This window comes from Ctenopharyngodon idella, chromosome 18 (assembly GCF_019924925.1).
Source record: "Ctenopharyngodon idella isolate HZGC_01 chromosome 18, HZGC01, whole genome shotgun sequence".
Classification (NCBI taxonomy): Eukaryota; Metazoa; Chordata; class Actinopteri; order Cypriniformes; family Xenocyprididae; genus Ctenopharyngodon; species Ctenopharyngodon idella.
This window is the reverse complement of record NC_067237.1, coordinates 8991343-9008774: the sequence shown is the minus strand read 5'-3', so window position 1 is coordinate 9008774 and position 17432 is coordinate 8991343. Positions and strand designations below refer to the sequence as shown.

The following is a 17432-nucleotide window of genomic DNA, read 5'->3' as shown; positions in this document are numbered from 1 at the left end:
TATTATTATTATTATTATTATTATTCTAGAATAAGAATTTCCCTCCCCCTAATCACCTGCCACCGGATAGGGGTAGCAAGTTGGCTGTGTTCTGTTTCAGTAGGAAGAAAATCAACACAGGAAAGAAAACTGCTTTTGTCAAACCATTTTATGGGGTCTTTAATTATTAGCTTGACAAGGGAGGACTGCAGATTTCAACTTAGGCTGAAAGCTTTATAGGCTGAAAGCACATTTAGGGGAGAGTGGAGTAGGATGTGTCAGTGGGTAAGCTGTGTCGCCAAATACATAAATAGCATACATACATGATATATATGTTGGTGAATCTTTTGTTTCATGTGATTCTAAATGATTTCAGATTTACTCACTCATGAAACTGTGGAGTGTGATTTTAGTTTCAGTGCTGTACTGTGCACTTGAATCAGGTGTGTAAGGGCTCATCTGATGTGGAGATGTTTCATTCACAGGAGCTTCACTCTGATGATCCAAAGGAGTATAAAGCCTACAGAATCAGCATGTTACGCAGGATGGTTGTATGTAGGATTGTGTGTGTGTGTGTGGGCATGTATCTGAACACTAACTGACACTAGTGTGTGTTGCACAGAATCTGAGCTGCGTTGAACTCTAACCGTGTGTTTAACCCACAGCAGTGTGAATCAACACACTTTTTAATATGTTTTCTTTTTAATATATAATATATTTTAATATGTTTCTCTCTTGTAAGTGAATCTCGCAAAAATGACACCCCAACATAAAAAAATTAAATTAAATTTTTCAAAATATGCTTTGTTTTCATTAAGCAAAATATAAAAAAAAAAAAATTCTTTTTTGGACGGGGTGAAAAGTGACACTTATTTGTGAGATTCACCCATCTTTGTTTCTATTTGTCTGTTTTTTCTCTCTGTTTAATGAGTTGCATGGACAGATGAAAGACAGCTGATATCTTCAGATTGTTGCAGAACTGAAAGATGCTCGTTTGACCTGCTTTTTCCAGATTCGCTAAATAAACCCTATTTTTCACCCTGCTGCCAAAGAGACTCAGTTGCAGTAGAGTTGCTACAATTGTCTGATGATGATGTCTTGTCTCTGTGGTGACAGGATCTTATGGAGCAGCTGGAGAAACAGGACAAGACTGTCCGCAAGCTGAAGAAACAGCTCAAAGTCTTCGCAAAGAAGATCAATGACCTGGAAGGTATGTGTCACAGGCTGCGTTTAGAGACCCTGTTTAGAAATCATGTCAAATCGGTGGAACTTAAATGTACATGATATATATGAGCCTTAATGTTTGTGTGTGTGGATGTTTGTCTGTGTATTGTAGGCGGGCAGATGGACGTGTCTCCAGGACAGACGACCGATGAGCCTGTTCATCCAGTAAACATTCCACGCAGGGAGAAAGATTTCCAGGGAATGCTGGAATACAAGAAAGAGGATGAACTCAAACTGGTCAAAAATCTCATACTTGGTAAGACACTAAGGCAAGATTTACTAAACAGGGCAAATTAGCGCATATAGACCGCAAAATCCCATAAAATCCAATAAAAGTGCAGATCGGAGTGGAAAGTTCTGCAGGTTATCTACTGACAATGCTCAAATTAAAGAACACAGACACAGCCAAATCATTTCCATTATGTCCAATGCAATCTACCAAGAGCAGCGCAAACTAGCATAGGGTCTCAAACAAGCAGAGCTGATGATAAACAGGTGATCTACTAACAACACAGGTGTGGCAAATTAAAAATAACATGGTTTTGCAAATCATATGTTGGGATAATGTGACGCCTCTGTCATTCCAAATAAATGAACACGAGTGGAGAATATTCTCTCGCTTGTACTACACACTCTCTGTTCTCTACAGTGCCTCCTAATAGAAGCAACTATCGCAGCCAAGTAAATATCACAAAATGAATTAAGACATTTTTTTGGGAGCATTAAATAAAGGCACAAATACGAGTAAATTGACAACCGCAAACCTTAGTAAATCACACTACACGATTTTTTTTTTTTTTTTTTTTTTTTTAATACTCTGCTCCCATAAATTTTGCTGAATGAGAAACTCCTACAAAAGCATATGCAATAAGGTTAATCACAAAAATAACTGCCATGCCTTTTCACTGCTAATGTTTCACTGTGTATCTTTGGTAAAACTTGAAAGTTTTTTTTTTTTTTTTTTTTTTTTTTTAAATCACCAAAAGAGGGTTTGTGTAAGCTTTTAGTAAATCTGGCCTATAAACCCACAACTGGAAAAAATAAATAAATCAGTTATGCTTTATTTCTATGGTCCTCTTTAAACATTCTACTAACTATAAATAACTTTGCAACTACATGTCAGTTACCTCTCATTAGAGTATTAGTAGACTGTTAGGTTAGGATTAGGTGTTAGGGTTCAGGTTAGTAGAATAAGTTGACATGTATTTGGAAAGTTACTTATAGTCAGTAGAATGTCTATTTGGGGACAATGAAAATGAAGTGTTAGCAGATATTAAGCAGACAGTCTACTAATCCTCTAATGAGAGTTGCAAAGTTACTTGTAGTTAGTAGAATGTCTAAAGAATGTCTTATGTCTATTTTAATTGTCACACTTTAGTTTAGGGTCCAATTCTCACTATTAGCTAATTATTAACTATGACTTTTGCCTGAATAAACTCCTAATTACTGCTTATTAATAGTTAGTAAGGTAGTTGTTAAGTTTAGGTATTGGGTAGGATTAAGGGATGTAGAATATGGTCATGACTAATAAACAGTCAATGTCCTAGTAATATACATGCTAATAATAATAGTGAGAATTGGACCCTAAACTGAAGTGTTACCATTTTAATAAATACATTAGTAAATGAATACATTTATGAACACATTATATGAAACTTAAAAATACAATTTCTCCATTATATCTTTAGATTTATTAATTAATTATATTAGTAGTAGTAGTAGTAGTAGTAGTATTTTCAGTTTTGGTCCTCTAAGGCCTGGTTTCATAGACAGGGCTTAGATTAAGCCAGGATTAGACCTGATCAGATCAATTGGGCCATTTAAGTAGCTTTTATAAACATGCCATGGACTGACATCTTATATTTTAAGATATGTCAGTGCAAGTTGCTTTCAGTTAAAAACAGCTCAAACATACATTTTAGTCTGGGACTAAGCTTAAGCCTTGTCTGTGAAACCGAGGGTAAACGTATTAACATCCAGAAATTCAAGTTAATTAAAGTTCAAGTTCGATTCCATGTTACATGATTCCCAGTCCCATTCCATGCTACCCTCTTTTTAAGATGAGTGGCAAAAGGCCTTAATAAAAATAACCTTAATAAAACAATATTTAAAAAAAATAATGAAATAAAATGCCTTAATAAAACTGTGTTCTGTGCATGTGTGTTTTTTGTCAGAGCTGAAGCCTCGTGGTGTGGCAGTTAATCTGATACCAGGTTTGCCGGCATACATCCTCTTCATGTGTCTGCGACATGCCGACTACGTTAATGATGACCAGAAAGTCCGATCTCTACTCACCTCTGTCATCAACAGCATCAAGAAGATCCTCAAGGTCTCGATACACTCACTCACACACACACCATTCGCATTTATAATGCTATAACTTAATAAAGCTAACACTGTCTTTTTAGAATAGTATTAAAAAGGCAGAATAACTTCATGTTTTCCATTATCACTGCAAACTATTACTGTTTTGCTTTTTCTACAGAAAAGAGGTGACGACTTTGAGACTGTTTCCTTCTGGTTGTCCAACACGTGTCGTTTCCTACACTGCCTAAAACAGTACAGTGGCGACGAGGTGAGATCACACTCAGACACACATGGACATATATCATACTTATTGTCACTTTCAAACTCTAGAAGGTTGACAGTGAACCATAACAATAGTTTAGCAACTTCGGCTGTAAACAAGAAACTTGAAGACCAAGCATTTATCAGAGTGTCTATTTACACTAAGTGCAAATAGCGTCCCTTGTTGGCAAACGCTATTTACACTAGCTCCGCCCACCAATGTCTGGTTGGGCCACTCGAGCTTTAAAAAAGACGAGCGTAATTCAACTTCTTCAGTGGCGCAGGAGTAGCGAGTAAGGCTTGCACTCCTAGCTTTTAACGCGATCGATGCAGGTTCGAAACCACCTTTTGCCGAGCTCGCATTTATTTTCAATAAAAATTAAAATAATATTCTAAAAGTGGAAATAAACTGCGAACGAGTGTTTATTGGGTAGGGTTAGGTGAAGGTGTAGGGAGGGTTTTTATTCTCCCAATAAGGCAGCATTCATTTAATAATTTTAATAAATATAATCATTTACACCCTGTGATATTATTGCATCCTGTTAATGTACAAAAATACTGAGGTGCAAATAGTATCTACCAATATAAAGTATAGATAGCATCTAATTACTATTTACACTTATTGCAAAGAACTGATACTTTTACATCGTGTAAATAGAATCTATCGCTAATTTCATCCAGTGTAAATATGCTATTTTCACTCAGTGTAAATAGCATCTAATTGCTATTTACATTTAGTGTAAATAGCATCTATCGCTATTTGCACTTAGTGTAAATAGCATCTATTGTTATTTGCACTTAGTGCAAATAGCTGCTGCCAGAATTTATTCCATTGGTTGTTAGCTATTTTTAACGGAATTAACGTAAGTGACTGAAGACATATCCGTTAATTGTTAGTGAACACAGTCAACAGACACTGTTTGTGTTTATTAAGCTCCTGCTTTTAATGGACTGATTTTTATCATTTTATAGAGATTACATTCACAAAGAGCATTTTCCAACTGGTGATATATATATATTTTTTAATAGAGTTTATATTATTATTATTATTATTATTATTATTATATTCACTACAGAAATGTGGATTTATTCATGTGTTTTTGCCCTTGAAACCACAATTTTAAAATTCCCTGGTTTTTCCAGGTTTTCTGGGAACCCTGAATCTTATTTTGTATAAGCAAGATTCAGTTATTTACAGAAATGTTATTATTTACAATGCTTTTGACAAATTCACTTTTGAGCTTTTTGATTTAATGAGCAAATTTTCATTATTAAATCTGCATGTCAAGAACATGTCACATTTCACTCCAAAATCAATCTCATTCTCATTTCTGTAATGTAAACAAATATAAACTATTATATATTATGGTGGTATTTGTTGTACTGCCTTTAATATATTCTGATTTAAAACATATTAATAATAAAGAAACAATTAATGCATTAGAATCACCACTAATGATAATAATTAATGATAAGTACATAATAACAGGGTTTCTGCAGGTATTAAAAAAAGTCTTTAAAAAATCTTAAATCAGAGCAGAAAGTCTTAAATTCATAAAGTCATGGCATTAAATGTTGAATGCATTGCAAAAGAATGAATCTTCCTCAGTATTTTTATCCTGTTTTCCAATACAAATATCTAAAAATCAATAGATTAAGATGCATTTACTTGATATGCAAATGTAAAATGAAGTCTTGAAAAATTAAACAAAATTAAGTGTTTTTTTTTTTGTTTTGTTTTTTTTGAACAAGAACAGATATCTGTCAATGAGTCATCAAAACTTCCCTTTGAATTAAAAAAAAAATTCTGAGCCCACCGGCAGATAATTGCATCTTTATTTAAGAATCTTTAGACATTTTCACTGGAAAACAAGACAAAAATACTGAGGAAAAACTTTTTTACAGTGTGATGAGAAGATACAGTAAAAGTTATGTCCATATTCTAGTGGTTGTAAGCAGAGCAATTCAAGCTACTTCTTTTGTAAAAATTAATTAAACAGTAATGGATATCTGATGGAAGTTGTGTTTTTAAACTGAAGTGTTGCTTGAAGTAATGCTGCTTATTGTATTTCTCCCTAGACATTTACATATAAAGAACATATTGATTTATTGTGTTCCCTTCAATTTATTCCTTAAATTTTCTTTGCTTGGTCTTAAAAATGACTTTAAAAAGTCTTAAATTTACCTTTATAAAGCCTGCAGTAACCCTGAATAAACAGTATACATTACAGTAATGAGAGAAAAAAAAATCATAATGGTCCTAAAAAAATACACAATAATAATGTAAATCCATTGTTCAAAAGGTGTGGGAATCCTGTATATTATCCCAGTGGCAACCTATGTTTTTGCAGTGTATATGTGGCCACAGTTTCTCTCTGTCTCCAGTGTTGCTCAAACATAATCAACACTTTCTCCTTCTTCTCTCTCCAGCAATTTATGAAGCATAACACCCCTAAACAGAACGATCACTGTCTCTCCAACTTTGACCTGGCTGAGTACCGGCAGGTTTTGAGCGATCTGGCCATTCAGATCTACCAACAGCTCATCAAGTGTATGGAGAACATCTTGCAACCCATGATCGGTGAGCATGTGACCTTTGGTGTCTTTCTTTTGATCTGTATCCCTCTTTCTCTCTCCCTCTGTATTTATCCCTCTGTCTGTTGTTGCTCTCGGCAGTCTCTGGCATGCTGGAACATGAAACCATCCAGGGCGTGTCCGGGGTGAAGCCCACGGGTCTCCGTAAGAGGACGTCCAGTATTGCTGATGAAGGGACGTACACGTTGGACTCCATCATCCGCCAGCTCAATACCTTCCACTCCATCATGTGTCAGCACGGAACTGACCCGGAGCTCATCAAACAGGTGGTCAAGCAGCAGTTCTACATCATCGGCGCCGTCACTCTCAACAACCTGCTGCTGCGTAAAGACATGTGCTCCTGGAGCAAGGGCATGCAGATCAGGTGCGTGCAAATAAGTTCTGTATGTTTGCAGAGCAGTGAAAAATTTATGCAGACAAGATTAAATATACAGTGGCACCCAAATAGGGTTGGAATTGTAAATATTAGTAATTAATCAATACCAATAATTCTGCATAATTCTTGACACCATAGTGAAAAATAAGGCCTTTAAACATGCTGCTTTATTTAAAAATATTAAAATAATTATTCAAACTAAATCACAAATTAAAAGTTAAAGGGATAGTTCACTCAAAAATTTAAATTCTGTCATCATTTACTCACCCTCAAGTTATTCCAAACCCGTATGAATTCCTTTCTTCCGCTGAACACAGTGTCAGTAACCAAACAGTTGATGTCCACACTATGGAAGTCAATGGGGCCCATCAACTGTTTGGTTACCCATATTCTTCAAAATATCTTCTTTCGTGTTCAGCAGAAGAAAGAAATTCATGAACGTTTGGAACAACTTGAGGGTGAGTAAATGATGAGAGAATTTTCATTTTTGTGTGAACCATCCCTTTAAATCAAAGCGATATATGGAATATTAATACAGTTTAAATTTAAACTATATGTTAAATTATTTCTTACATTAAAAATTTAATTGTTGAATATTAGTATAATCATTCCTGTCACATAATATTTGGCAGAAACTGCGTAAAGCTGGACAATATTATTATTATTAATCAGTATTCCCATGATTTACACTACCATTGATAAGTTTGGATTCAGTAAGATTTTTTAAAAGAAATGTAATACTTTTATTAAGCAAGGATGTGTTGATCAAAATTGACAGTAAAGACTTTTACATGGTTATAAAAACAATTAAATTTCACAAAAATGCTGTTTATTTGAATTCAGCAAAGAACCCTGAAAAAAAACTGTATTATGGTTTCCTCAAAATTATTAAGCAGCTTTTTTCAGTAGTGATGATAATAATGAGAAGAAATGTTTGTAGAACACCAAATCAACATTGGAATGATTTTGATACTGAAAAAGTAAATTAATGGCTAAAAAGAGTTATTTTAAATTGTAATATTTCACAGTATTACTGTTTTTACTGTATTTTGATGATAAATGCAGCCTTGGTGAGCATAAAGAGCATAATTCTTTCAAAAACATTAAAACTTTTACTGACCACAAGCTTTTGAATGGTGGCATAGATTACATTAAATATATAAGTAGCGTATGTAAGATTAGCTCAGAAATTCAATTTGTTGGCCATATTTTAATTTATTTCCAGTAATATTGTTTATGTGTGTATGTGTTCAGGTATAACGTGAGTCAGTTGGAGGAGTGGCTGAGAGATAAGAACCTCATGACATGCGGTGCAAAAGAGACACTGGAGCCGCTGATTCAGGCCGCACAACTACTGCAGGTCAAGAAGAAAACCGATGAGGATGCAGAGGCCATCTGCTCCATGTGTAACGCCCTCTCTACAGCACAGGTAACACTCACTCCAGACTGCACTACACATGAGCATCGTCTGATTTATTCATTATAGCCCACTTGATTCATTTCCCTGATCATTTTATAGATGATCTTTGTGCAAGTAGATTTCTTCAAAGACCATTTCTTTGTGCAAGTAGATTTCATATTATCTTGACCTAGCCAATATTAATTATTTGAAAAAGAAAAAAAGATCCACTTAGTAACTCACTAATTTTTAAAAAGAATACACATTACAGTAAATATAAGGATCACATTTTTATAGCAGCAGTTCCCAACATGCAAAACATTGTAATATCCTGAGGCAATATTTTTGTTTTAAATATAGATAAAACAGTATTTGTTTGCTTGTTTGTTTGTGTTTTTGTTTATTTATTTAAATGGAGTGTGATAATAAATCAAAATTAAATCAACTAATGTATTATTCACATACTGTATATTATTAGGCTTGTATTGCCTACCTATAATATTTATTTATTTATTTATTTTTATTTTTATTTATTTTTTTGCCCTGTTTTACGGTGGTAACTTTTCCAAAATAGGGAAAAACCAAATACCAGATTTTGTACAACATGTATCAGAATGACAGATTATACTGAATGTTTTTTACGGAGTCCCTAAAGGGACATGGTGGTGGAAGAAATATAAGATAGTAGGAAAAAATACAACTTTGCATTTGCTCGCAAAACGTTTGTGGTCTTTGCAAGCAAAAGCAAAGTTTCTTGGGGAACGTAAAAGTTTTGTGAGGGAAAGCAAAGGTTTTGTGAGTGAACACAAAGTTTCTCAGGGGAACGCAAAACATTTGTGAGAGAACGTAAAAGCATTGACGTATAATTTTTCTTCTGATCTTATGTTTTTTCATCACCATGTCCCTTTAGGGGCTCTGTAGTTTTTCAAGTTTTTTGGTTGGACATGGTTGACTGTGACTGAAATGTTCTTTTGTTCTTTTTTGGAGGCCTACTTAGATTTGTTTGGTCATGCTCATCATTTGTTTTGGATGTTCTTACACCATCTTATTTTTTTTTCCCCCCATATTTTTTGCTTAACACAACCTGACACACACACACTCCCTCATCATTTCTTATTTTCTGTCCAGATTGTGAAGGTGCTGAACTTGTATACGCCTGTCAATGCATTTGAAGAGCGAGTGTCAGTACTGTTCATAAGAACAATACAGGTATGTTTCAAAAAATGTAACCTCATATACTAGTTCTTGTGCTCTTTAAGTCGTATCTTTTTCATTGTGTGTGAATGCTTCAACTTGAGTCTTTCCTCTGTCAGACGCGTTTACGGGATCGAAAGGAGTCGCCTCAGCTGCTGATGGACACCAAACTCATCTACCCCGTGACCTTCCCCTTTAACCCCTCCTCTCTGGCCCTGGAAACCATTCAGATCCCCGGCAGCCTCAATCTGGCCTTCCTCACTCGTGTGTAGACCTGTCAATCACCTCACCTCAGCCAATCACATGGCAGGAACAGGGAGTCAAAATATAGTAATATAAAAAAAAATAAAAAATCAATTGTTATAGGTAAATAAGCCACATACTTAAAGAGAATGCAATTTAGACCATGTCACCAATCCCTCTTTTTGCTCTTCTTCATCACTTTTGTTTATTCCTTAAAAGGGTGAATCTCACAAAAAAAAAAAAAAAAAAAACTGTCAAGTACGTTCAAATCTCAATTGACCCCCAAATCAAAAGAAAGACATAAGAAACTGTTTTTCTTAAAGAAAATGAAGCCCATCTTTATACTATTAAGATTTTTGACATTGTTATGTTATTTTAATGACAATTAAGCACTTCCACCCCAAATTCTCATTCCTTTATTGCAAAAAGTTTCTTATTATTGTGATGTGAAAAGAAGTAATATTATTCACATAGTACAGTATTTGCTGGCATATGCCGAATCAAATAAATAATTGGAATTCACTGAAATGCAGTAAAAAAAAAAAAAAAAATGGTATTATTAATGAGAAACATTGAGTATAGTGTGAATAACACAGAGCAATGCTTTTTAAAAATTGTCTTCATTTACTTACTTTCTTTTTTGTGAGATTCACCTGGAATATTTCAGAGATGTTTCGCTTATTGAACGTTACGGAAGGAAGAATGAAGGTCAAAATAACTCTTCTAACACTAATGCCTTTTCAGACCACTGTCACAACCAGAATATGTTCACGGGGCTGTATAGTCTTATACATATATAAATATCTATGAAAATGTATGATGCTAGGATATTTTATTTATTGCTTTACCCTATCAGATTTTTTTTTCTCTCAGATGTTAGTTAACATGGATATCCAGTTGCGGAACATACTGTAGTCCTCTGCTCTCATCCATATCAGATAAATAACCTAGACTCTATCTTGGAGCTCAGCTGACTTCATTAACATAGATTATTATTTGTTAGTAGCGTGTGGTGATTAGCTAAAAAGTAGTCATGTCTGGTGTAACTGGCGAAAAGAAAACTTAGCATCCATACACAGTCCCAGAGCTGATCTCTTCCTCAAGAGCTTCCTCAAGTTTACATCTCTGATCTTCAGGAATCATTTCCAAAGAGATGGTACAGTCCAGACCCAGTGCATGATGGGATTGTTTGGGTTTGCATCATACTGACCTGCTCTGTCAGCATCGTACATATCAAGGGCCTGAGATCCTTGTTTTACAGGTTTATATCAGAGCTAGAGTTAGTTCAGGTGGGATCTAGACTCCTGAATGAGGTTTAATGAGGTTTCAGATGGTTTGGGCCCTCCACCGTTCTATACGTGGATGAATCTCATGAAGAAAGATCAAATGAAATAAATAACACAAAGAATTTTAGGAGCCAATTTTAGGAACGTTATGATTGCATTTTTTATGACAAGCATATTTTCCCCCAAAATTCTCACTATTGTAATGCAGTGTTATAATGTAATATATATAATTAATGTAATACAATTACATGCATTATATTAAAGGGATAGTTCACCCAAAAATGAAAATTCTGTCATCATTTACTCACCCTCAAGTTGTTCCAAACCTGTATGATTTTTTTCTTCTGCTGAACAAAAAAGAAGATATTTTGAAGATTGTCAGTAAGCAAACAGTTTCTGGTCCCCATTGACTTCCAAAACAAAATAATATGGAAGTCAATGGGGACCAGAAACTGTTTGGTTGCCGACAATCTTCAAAATATCTTCTTTAGTGTTCAGCACAATACATAAATGAACACAGGTTTGGAACAACTTGGGGGTGAGTAAATGATGACAGAATTTTTATATTTGGGTGAACTGTCTCTTTAATGTAACGAAATATCCTATCTCGACACAAATGTATTTTATTAAAATCAGCATAAATTCAATACAACAACTGCTGTCATGAACTATGCTTACTTGTGTACTTTACAATATAAATATCATTATTTATTATTATTTTACATTACATTAATGAGAATATGATGGAGAAATAAGCTTAATTAGGCAAAAAAAAAAAAAACTTTTGTCAGTATATATAATTTTTTTTTATAGATTTTTTGGGATGAAATAAGACAAATAAGAAAATGCTGTTTTTCATGAGATTCACAAAGGCGTCTTGTATGCACAAAAGCACACTGGATATCCTTTACAGAACTATAAAGAAACCCCAAACTACTGACTCTCAAGACATGATGTTTATCAAAAACCTGCTGTTATTTATTTCAGTATTATACATTTTTAAACGTTAAAAACAGCTGTTGTTTTTCTGGCATGTGCTGTTGGATGAGTTATATATATATGGACAAATTTCTTTTTGTCAGTAGTTTTGTTTTGCTTGTTTGTCATTTGTGTTCATGTATGGCAGAATATCAGTATTATCTTGAATGTGTCAGGCAGCTTTTATTGGAAAGCTGTTTGTTTTGATCTGTAACTCCTGAAATTGAAGCAGTCACTTTCCATCACCGACACACACACAAACACAGACATTCACACACCCTATTATATCATATTATATTAAATGGTCAGAAAATGATGCATGTTGATACTTTGTTTCTGCTCTGTACTGCATGGGTTTCAGCTTTAAAATCTTCCATGCTAGTTCAGTGTGTTATTGGCCATTAACACACAGCTCTGGATCTAAATAGAGATTCTGATGGCATTTCACTGTAGTGCGCTGGGATCTTTTTCATGCCAGGCCTTACTGTAGTTACAGTCCTTCCTGTATCACACAGAGCTTCAGTATCATTCTATCAGTCTCAACTGCTTTCTGATGGAGATAAGTGGTGGTTATGCATATGTCACAAGAATGGTCAGAGGTGTGTGTGTGTGTGTGTGTGTGTGTGTGTGTGTACATATAGGTTCTATATATTTTAAGCATTTGTTAAAATTTTGTGAAATGCTATTGGGGTAAGAAAAAGAAGCTTAATTCATCATATATTCTCTATAAAGAAGTCTCTTTTTTGCTCAAGTAAATTTATTTAGTATTTTTTGTTGTATTTTACTGGAAAACAACAAAAAAACAGCGATCAGTTATTGTTTTTGCATTGTACTGAGTTCAGATGAGCACAGCTGAAAATCACTTTCAGCATCAGTGCACAGAATCATTCAGGAGTTTTATGATCATGGGACCATTGTGTGTATGTGACCTTTGCTCTCTTTTTTTATTATTGTGTTATTTGTTCAGTTCTTATGGAACACAAATAAATGTGGAAGATTTACAAATGCAATTTGATAAAAATGCATATCACTTCAAATGGAAAATGATAAAATTGTACTAGAACACAAACAAATGAAAATGTAAAAAAAAAAAATCATTGAATGTTGATGTGTTTGTACATGGTTCTATTTACTGTCATATTTTAGATAAAGCCTTACCTCTGAATGGATGACATGTCATTGTAAACTGTTTGTTTCTCTGTCGTTTCATATTCTATTCATTTGCTTTATTTACATTTGTGAACTATAAACCCATAATATTCCTGGAAACATTATTTAGTTATACATTCACAAATGCCTCTTAAAACATTAATTTGCACATCTTAAAAATCTTTTCACACTGATCCAACAGCCCTGCTTCAGTCTTTCCTAAGCTCTGAGTTCTAGATGGTTTGTAATAAATTACATCCACATTATAGCAGCCAGTCCACAGTCTGATGCTCATTGTACTGTACTCTCATGCTTGTATAAAGACAGCTTATACAGACATTGATAGTTGCTGTAGTAATGCAGATCTGTTCAACATCTCATATCTCATATGTTTGCTTCTCCTTCAACTTCTTCAGATGGCAGATAGAGGTTTTTGGGGAGGAATGTCTCTTACTGAAGGACCAGAGAGTTTGTAGTTCCTGTAGCTGTAATTATTTCATGTGTTCATCAATGCAATTTCATGGAGTGATATACTAATGTCTAAAGCTGTTCAAGTCAAATAAATGAATTCAGCACTATCTGAATGTTTTCTTTTTAATTACAATACAAAACATTTAAAGGTACACTATGTAACGTTTTTGTTCAAAATTAACAATTTAAATACCCTAGTGAAAAAATAATATAATTAAGCACAATTTATTCATATATACAGGGGTGCACATAACTTTTTTGGTCTGGTTCTCAAGGGAGCACCTGGAGATGTTGCTTGGTACTCACACTTTACGTGACACACTTATCCTAAAAACTGTGCTCATTACTTTCCTCCTGACTGCTCTCCTCACTATCTTCTTTTCTCTTGAACATGGTAGATGATAATGATTTTTTTTTTTTTTAATTATTATTTTTTTACTAACATTAATGACACAGACAACAGCAAGAATATTAGGCTGCTGTCACTTTGAGAAGGAAAGCACGGACCGAATAACTGACACATCCGGTTTCTTTCTCAACTGTTCACTTATGACATAACCAAGATAATACTTGTCAAGACAGGTATTTTGACATAATTTTGTGTGTATGTGTCAGTTCAAGCGCATATGGAAGCCTGTTTCCGCCACAATTGAGTAAAAAAAATATAATTCTGTAAGTCTGTAATAATGAGAAACTTTCTCGTAATAATGACTTAGTTTCTCATAATAATGAGAAACTTCTACGCATGCGCAAAGCAGCGGAGCAGTGACACGCTAGCGACATCCGCTGGTCAAATGCGATAACTCCGCAACCATGGCACGTTCTGCAAAAGTATAATCTATAATATCATTAAATAAATAAGATTATTGATAAATTATCAGTAGCTATATGAGACGGGATATAGTCGTTTATTCATTTGTAACATTCATTTGTATTTTTGTGTATGAACAAGCAGGAACACAGGTTGGTGATCCATGGATTTCAAACAGATAGAGGAATGATATGACAGCACACACCTACATATCCAAGTTTGTTAAAGAACGCTTCACCTGGAAAGCTGTCTTTTGCATACATTCTAATGAGTCATAAACATCTTGGTGTTTTCTGTAGGAATATCACTGGAATTAAGGTTTATGACTGGGCAAGTGCTTTAGGACCCGGTTTATATTAGAAAAGCTTTCCAGCGCCTTGTCTAGGCAAACCTGCACATCAAATAGCCTAGACTCATCCGCGAAATACGTGTTAACGTTAACACATAAACCAAGACGTTGCACTTAAACTTAGCGAATACATGTCATATTCCTTCGTTAATCTGATAGTTTTTTAAGCCGTCGCGTTCATGCAACAGTTTCCACCGTTACCACGGAAACCACTTTGCGTTTTACCTTCTCGTGCGCATGGAAAAGTATTGAAGATATACTGATAATTTATAATAACTGATGTTATTTAATGATACTATAGATAGACTGCACTTTGTAGATTAACGAAAACAACTGTTTTTCATAACGTGCCATATTTGCTATTCTCGCATTTACAAGACTTTGACCAGCGGATGTCGCTAGCGTGCCACACCCTTCTGCTCCGCTGCTCTGCGCATGCGTAAAAGTTTCTCATTATTATGAGAAAGTTTCTCGTTATTATGAGGTTACTACCACAGAGATCATCCAGAAACCTTTTTTGCCTCAAGTCACGGTCACCAAGTCCAGTCATGACCATGTTTGATTCAGGTCAAATCCATCAAGACTATTCATGAATTGTCCATGCTTCATGTCATGTTCAATAAGACCATCCATGTCAACCATCTCACATCCAAGGAGTCAATCCATGCTGGCAACGTCATTATTATGAATGATGATCAAGTTCCTGATCCACCCTGGCCTCCTGACCCACCAATTCATCTTGCTTATATTGAAGCATCATCTAAGCTCCATGGTCCAAGTCTGTCCATGGTCCAGGCCCACCCATGTTCCACAATCTAGTTCCACTTCTGTTCAATTGTCCAGGTCCACCGCTGTTCCACAGTCCAAGCTTATTTTGGCACAATGATCCAGGTCTACTTATGTTCCATGGTCCAGGTCTGCCCATGTTCTACAGTCTAGTTCCACCTATGCTCTACGGTCCAGGCCTGCCTATGCTCCACAGTCAAGGTATTATATTGTTCCAGGATTGAAGCTATGGACTAACACCATGAATTATACCATGAACTTTGCCCTGAAACTCACCATAAGTCAGATCTCTTTCCCCTTCACGGTCCTTCGTGTACTCAACGTTTACTGCTGTTACACTAAAGTACACATAAAAATCTAAAACTAAAAATCCAATTTAGTCCCAACAAGTATTGAAATGCACATACAGTACATGTACTTGTATATAGATATTAGTACTGTATACTTCTTATATAAGGTATACTTGGAAATACACTTGTAAGGGCAAGCATGCAAATGTGTGTGTTTGTTCAGATGCCAATACCAGAAATCTTTAACCTTGTAGACATTTTTTAATCCCCATGAGGAAAGTAGCTTATAAATCATATTAAATTATATTTTTTGAAAATGTAAAAATGTAGAAAGTTTTCTGGGAGGGTCATGTTTAGGGGTAGGTTTAGGGGACAGAATATGTTGTACAGTATAAAAATCATTATCTCAAAATCAATGGAGGTCTATGCAATGTCCACACTAATATAGTGAAACAAATGTGTGTGTGTTTGTTTGTGTGTGTGTGTGTGTGTGTGTGTGTGTGTGTGTGTTTGTGTGTGTAGGTTACTTGTAAAGGCTAAATGTCCTCATATATATTGACTTATATTGAAATATTATGCCAACCGACATTTTACCTGCATGCTTAATAAACAAACTCTATAGCTGGTCCAAAATGCATCAGAGTTCTTACTAGAACCAGGAAGTATGACCACATTAGTACAGTTTTGTCAGCACTGTATTGGCTTCCTATTAAACATTGTATACATTTTAAAATCTTTCTAATTACTTACAATGCATTAAATGGTTTAGCTCCCCAGTACTTGAGCGAGCTCTTATTGCATTGTAGTCATTCACGTCTATTGCGATCTCAAAATTCTAGCCAGTTGATAATACTTAGAATTAATATCAAAATCAACCACAGGCAGTAGATCCTTTTCCTTTTTAGCACCTAAACTTTGGAACCGTCTTCCTAGCATTGTTCAGGAAGCAGGCACACTCTGTCAGTTTAAATCTTGAATAAAAACACATCTCTTTAACCTGGCATACACATAACACATTATCAATTTCTATTATTCAAATCAGTTAAATGATTTTATTAGGCTGCATAAACTAGGTCAGCCGGAACTGGGTTATGTTTTTCATCTACTGCGCATGTGTGAAGAGCACCGTTAATGGCTTAACGCGTTTCTCTTTTTTTGGCTGTTCAGTCTTGCGTCCTATCGGAGGACGAGCTGTTTTTTTATACGAGATGGAGCAATAAAGAGTTTTATTGCTAAAAACAGTTGTAGTTATTGAGTCAACATTGGTTATAAACACTTATGGCGAAATTGTACTTTTTTTAAAAGAAGAAAAAAGATCGACAGTACGATGCGTTCACGGACCGGATCCTAGAGAGAGAAGTGTTTTTATGGTGTAATACTATGTCGAGTTCGAACGTCGATACAACAGGCTACGTAAGTTCAAAATGGAGCTCCATGATGCCGTACTAGCCTTTAAGCTACTCGATACTGCCGGACTTACTGTTGAAGATAAAGAGTTAGCACTTACAAGTTGTTCTAGCATTTCTTTCACTGATATAAAATCAGCCTTGAAAAGAATTTTTAGAGATAACGTTACTTCACCACGAGAGGGCGGCAGTGCACTGCAGAACACAGATAGTGACACTGCCTATTACACGAGATACTCAGGCAAACGGGGACACAAGTCAAACTTCATTGAAAAGAGCAAGTGCAGTTCTGGATATTGGACATGACAAAGCAACAATGTTTAAACAA

The 17432-nt window shown here is 35.0% G+C and overlaps 1 protein-coding gene across 1 annotated transcript in view; it reads left to right on the top strand.

The window, feature by feature from the left end:
• Positions 1-11194, top strand: part of myo5aa (myosin VAa) — a 96517-nt gene extending 85323 nt beyond the window's left edge. The window contains exons 31-39 of the mRNA XM_051870535.1: positions 1096-1189; positions 1316-1459; positions 3378-3532; positions 3689-3778; positions 6202-6352; positions 6448-6730; positions 7997-8171; positions 9270-9350; positions 9455-11194. Of these exons, the coding sequence (XP_051726495.1) occupies positions 1096-1189; positions 1316-1459; positions 3378-3532; positions 3689-3778; positions 6202-6352; positions 6448-6730; positions 7997-8171; positions 9270-9350; positions 9455-9607 (1326 nt within the window). The 3' untranslated portion in view covers positions 9608-11194. The remainder of the gene's footprint in view (positions 1-1095; positions 1190-1315; positions 1460-3377; positions 3533-3688; positions 3779-6201; positions 6353-6447; positions 6731-7996; positions 8172-9269; positions 9351-9454) is intronic.
• The last annotated feature ends 6238 nt before the right edge of the window (positions 11195-17432 follow it).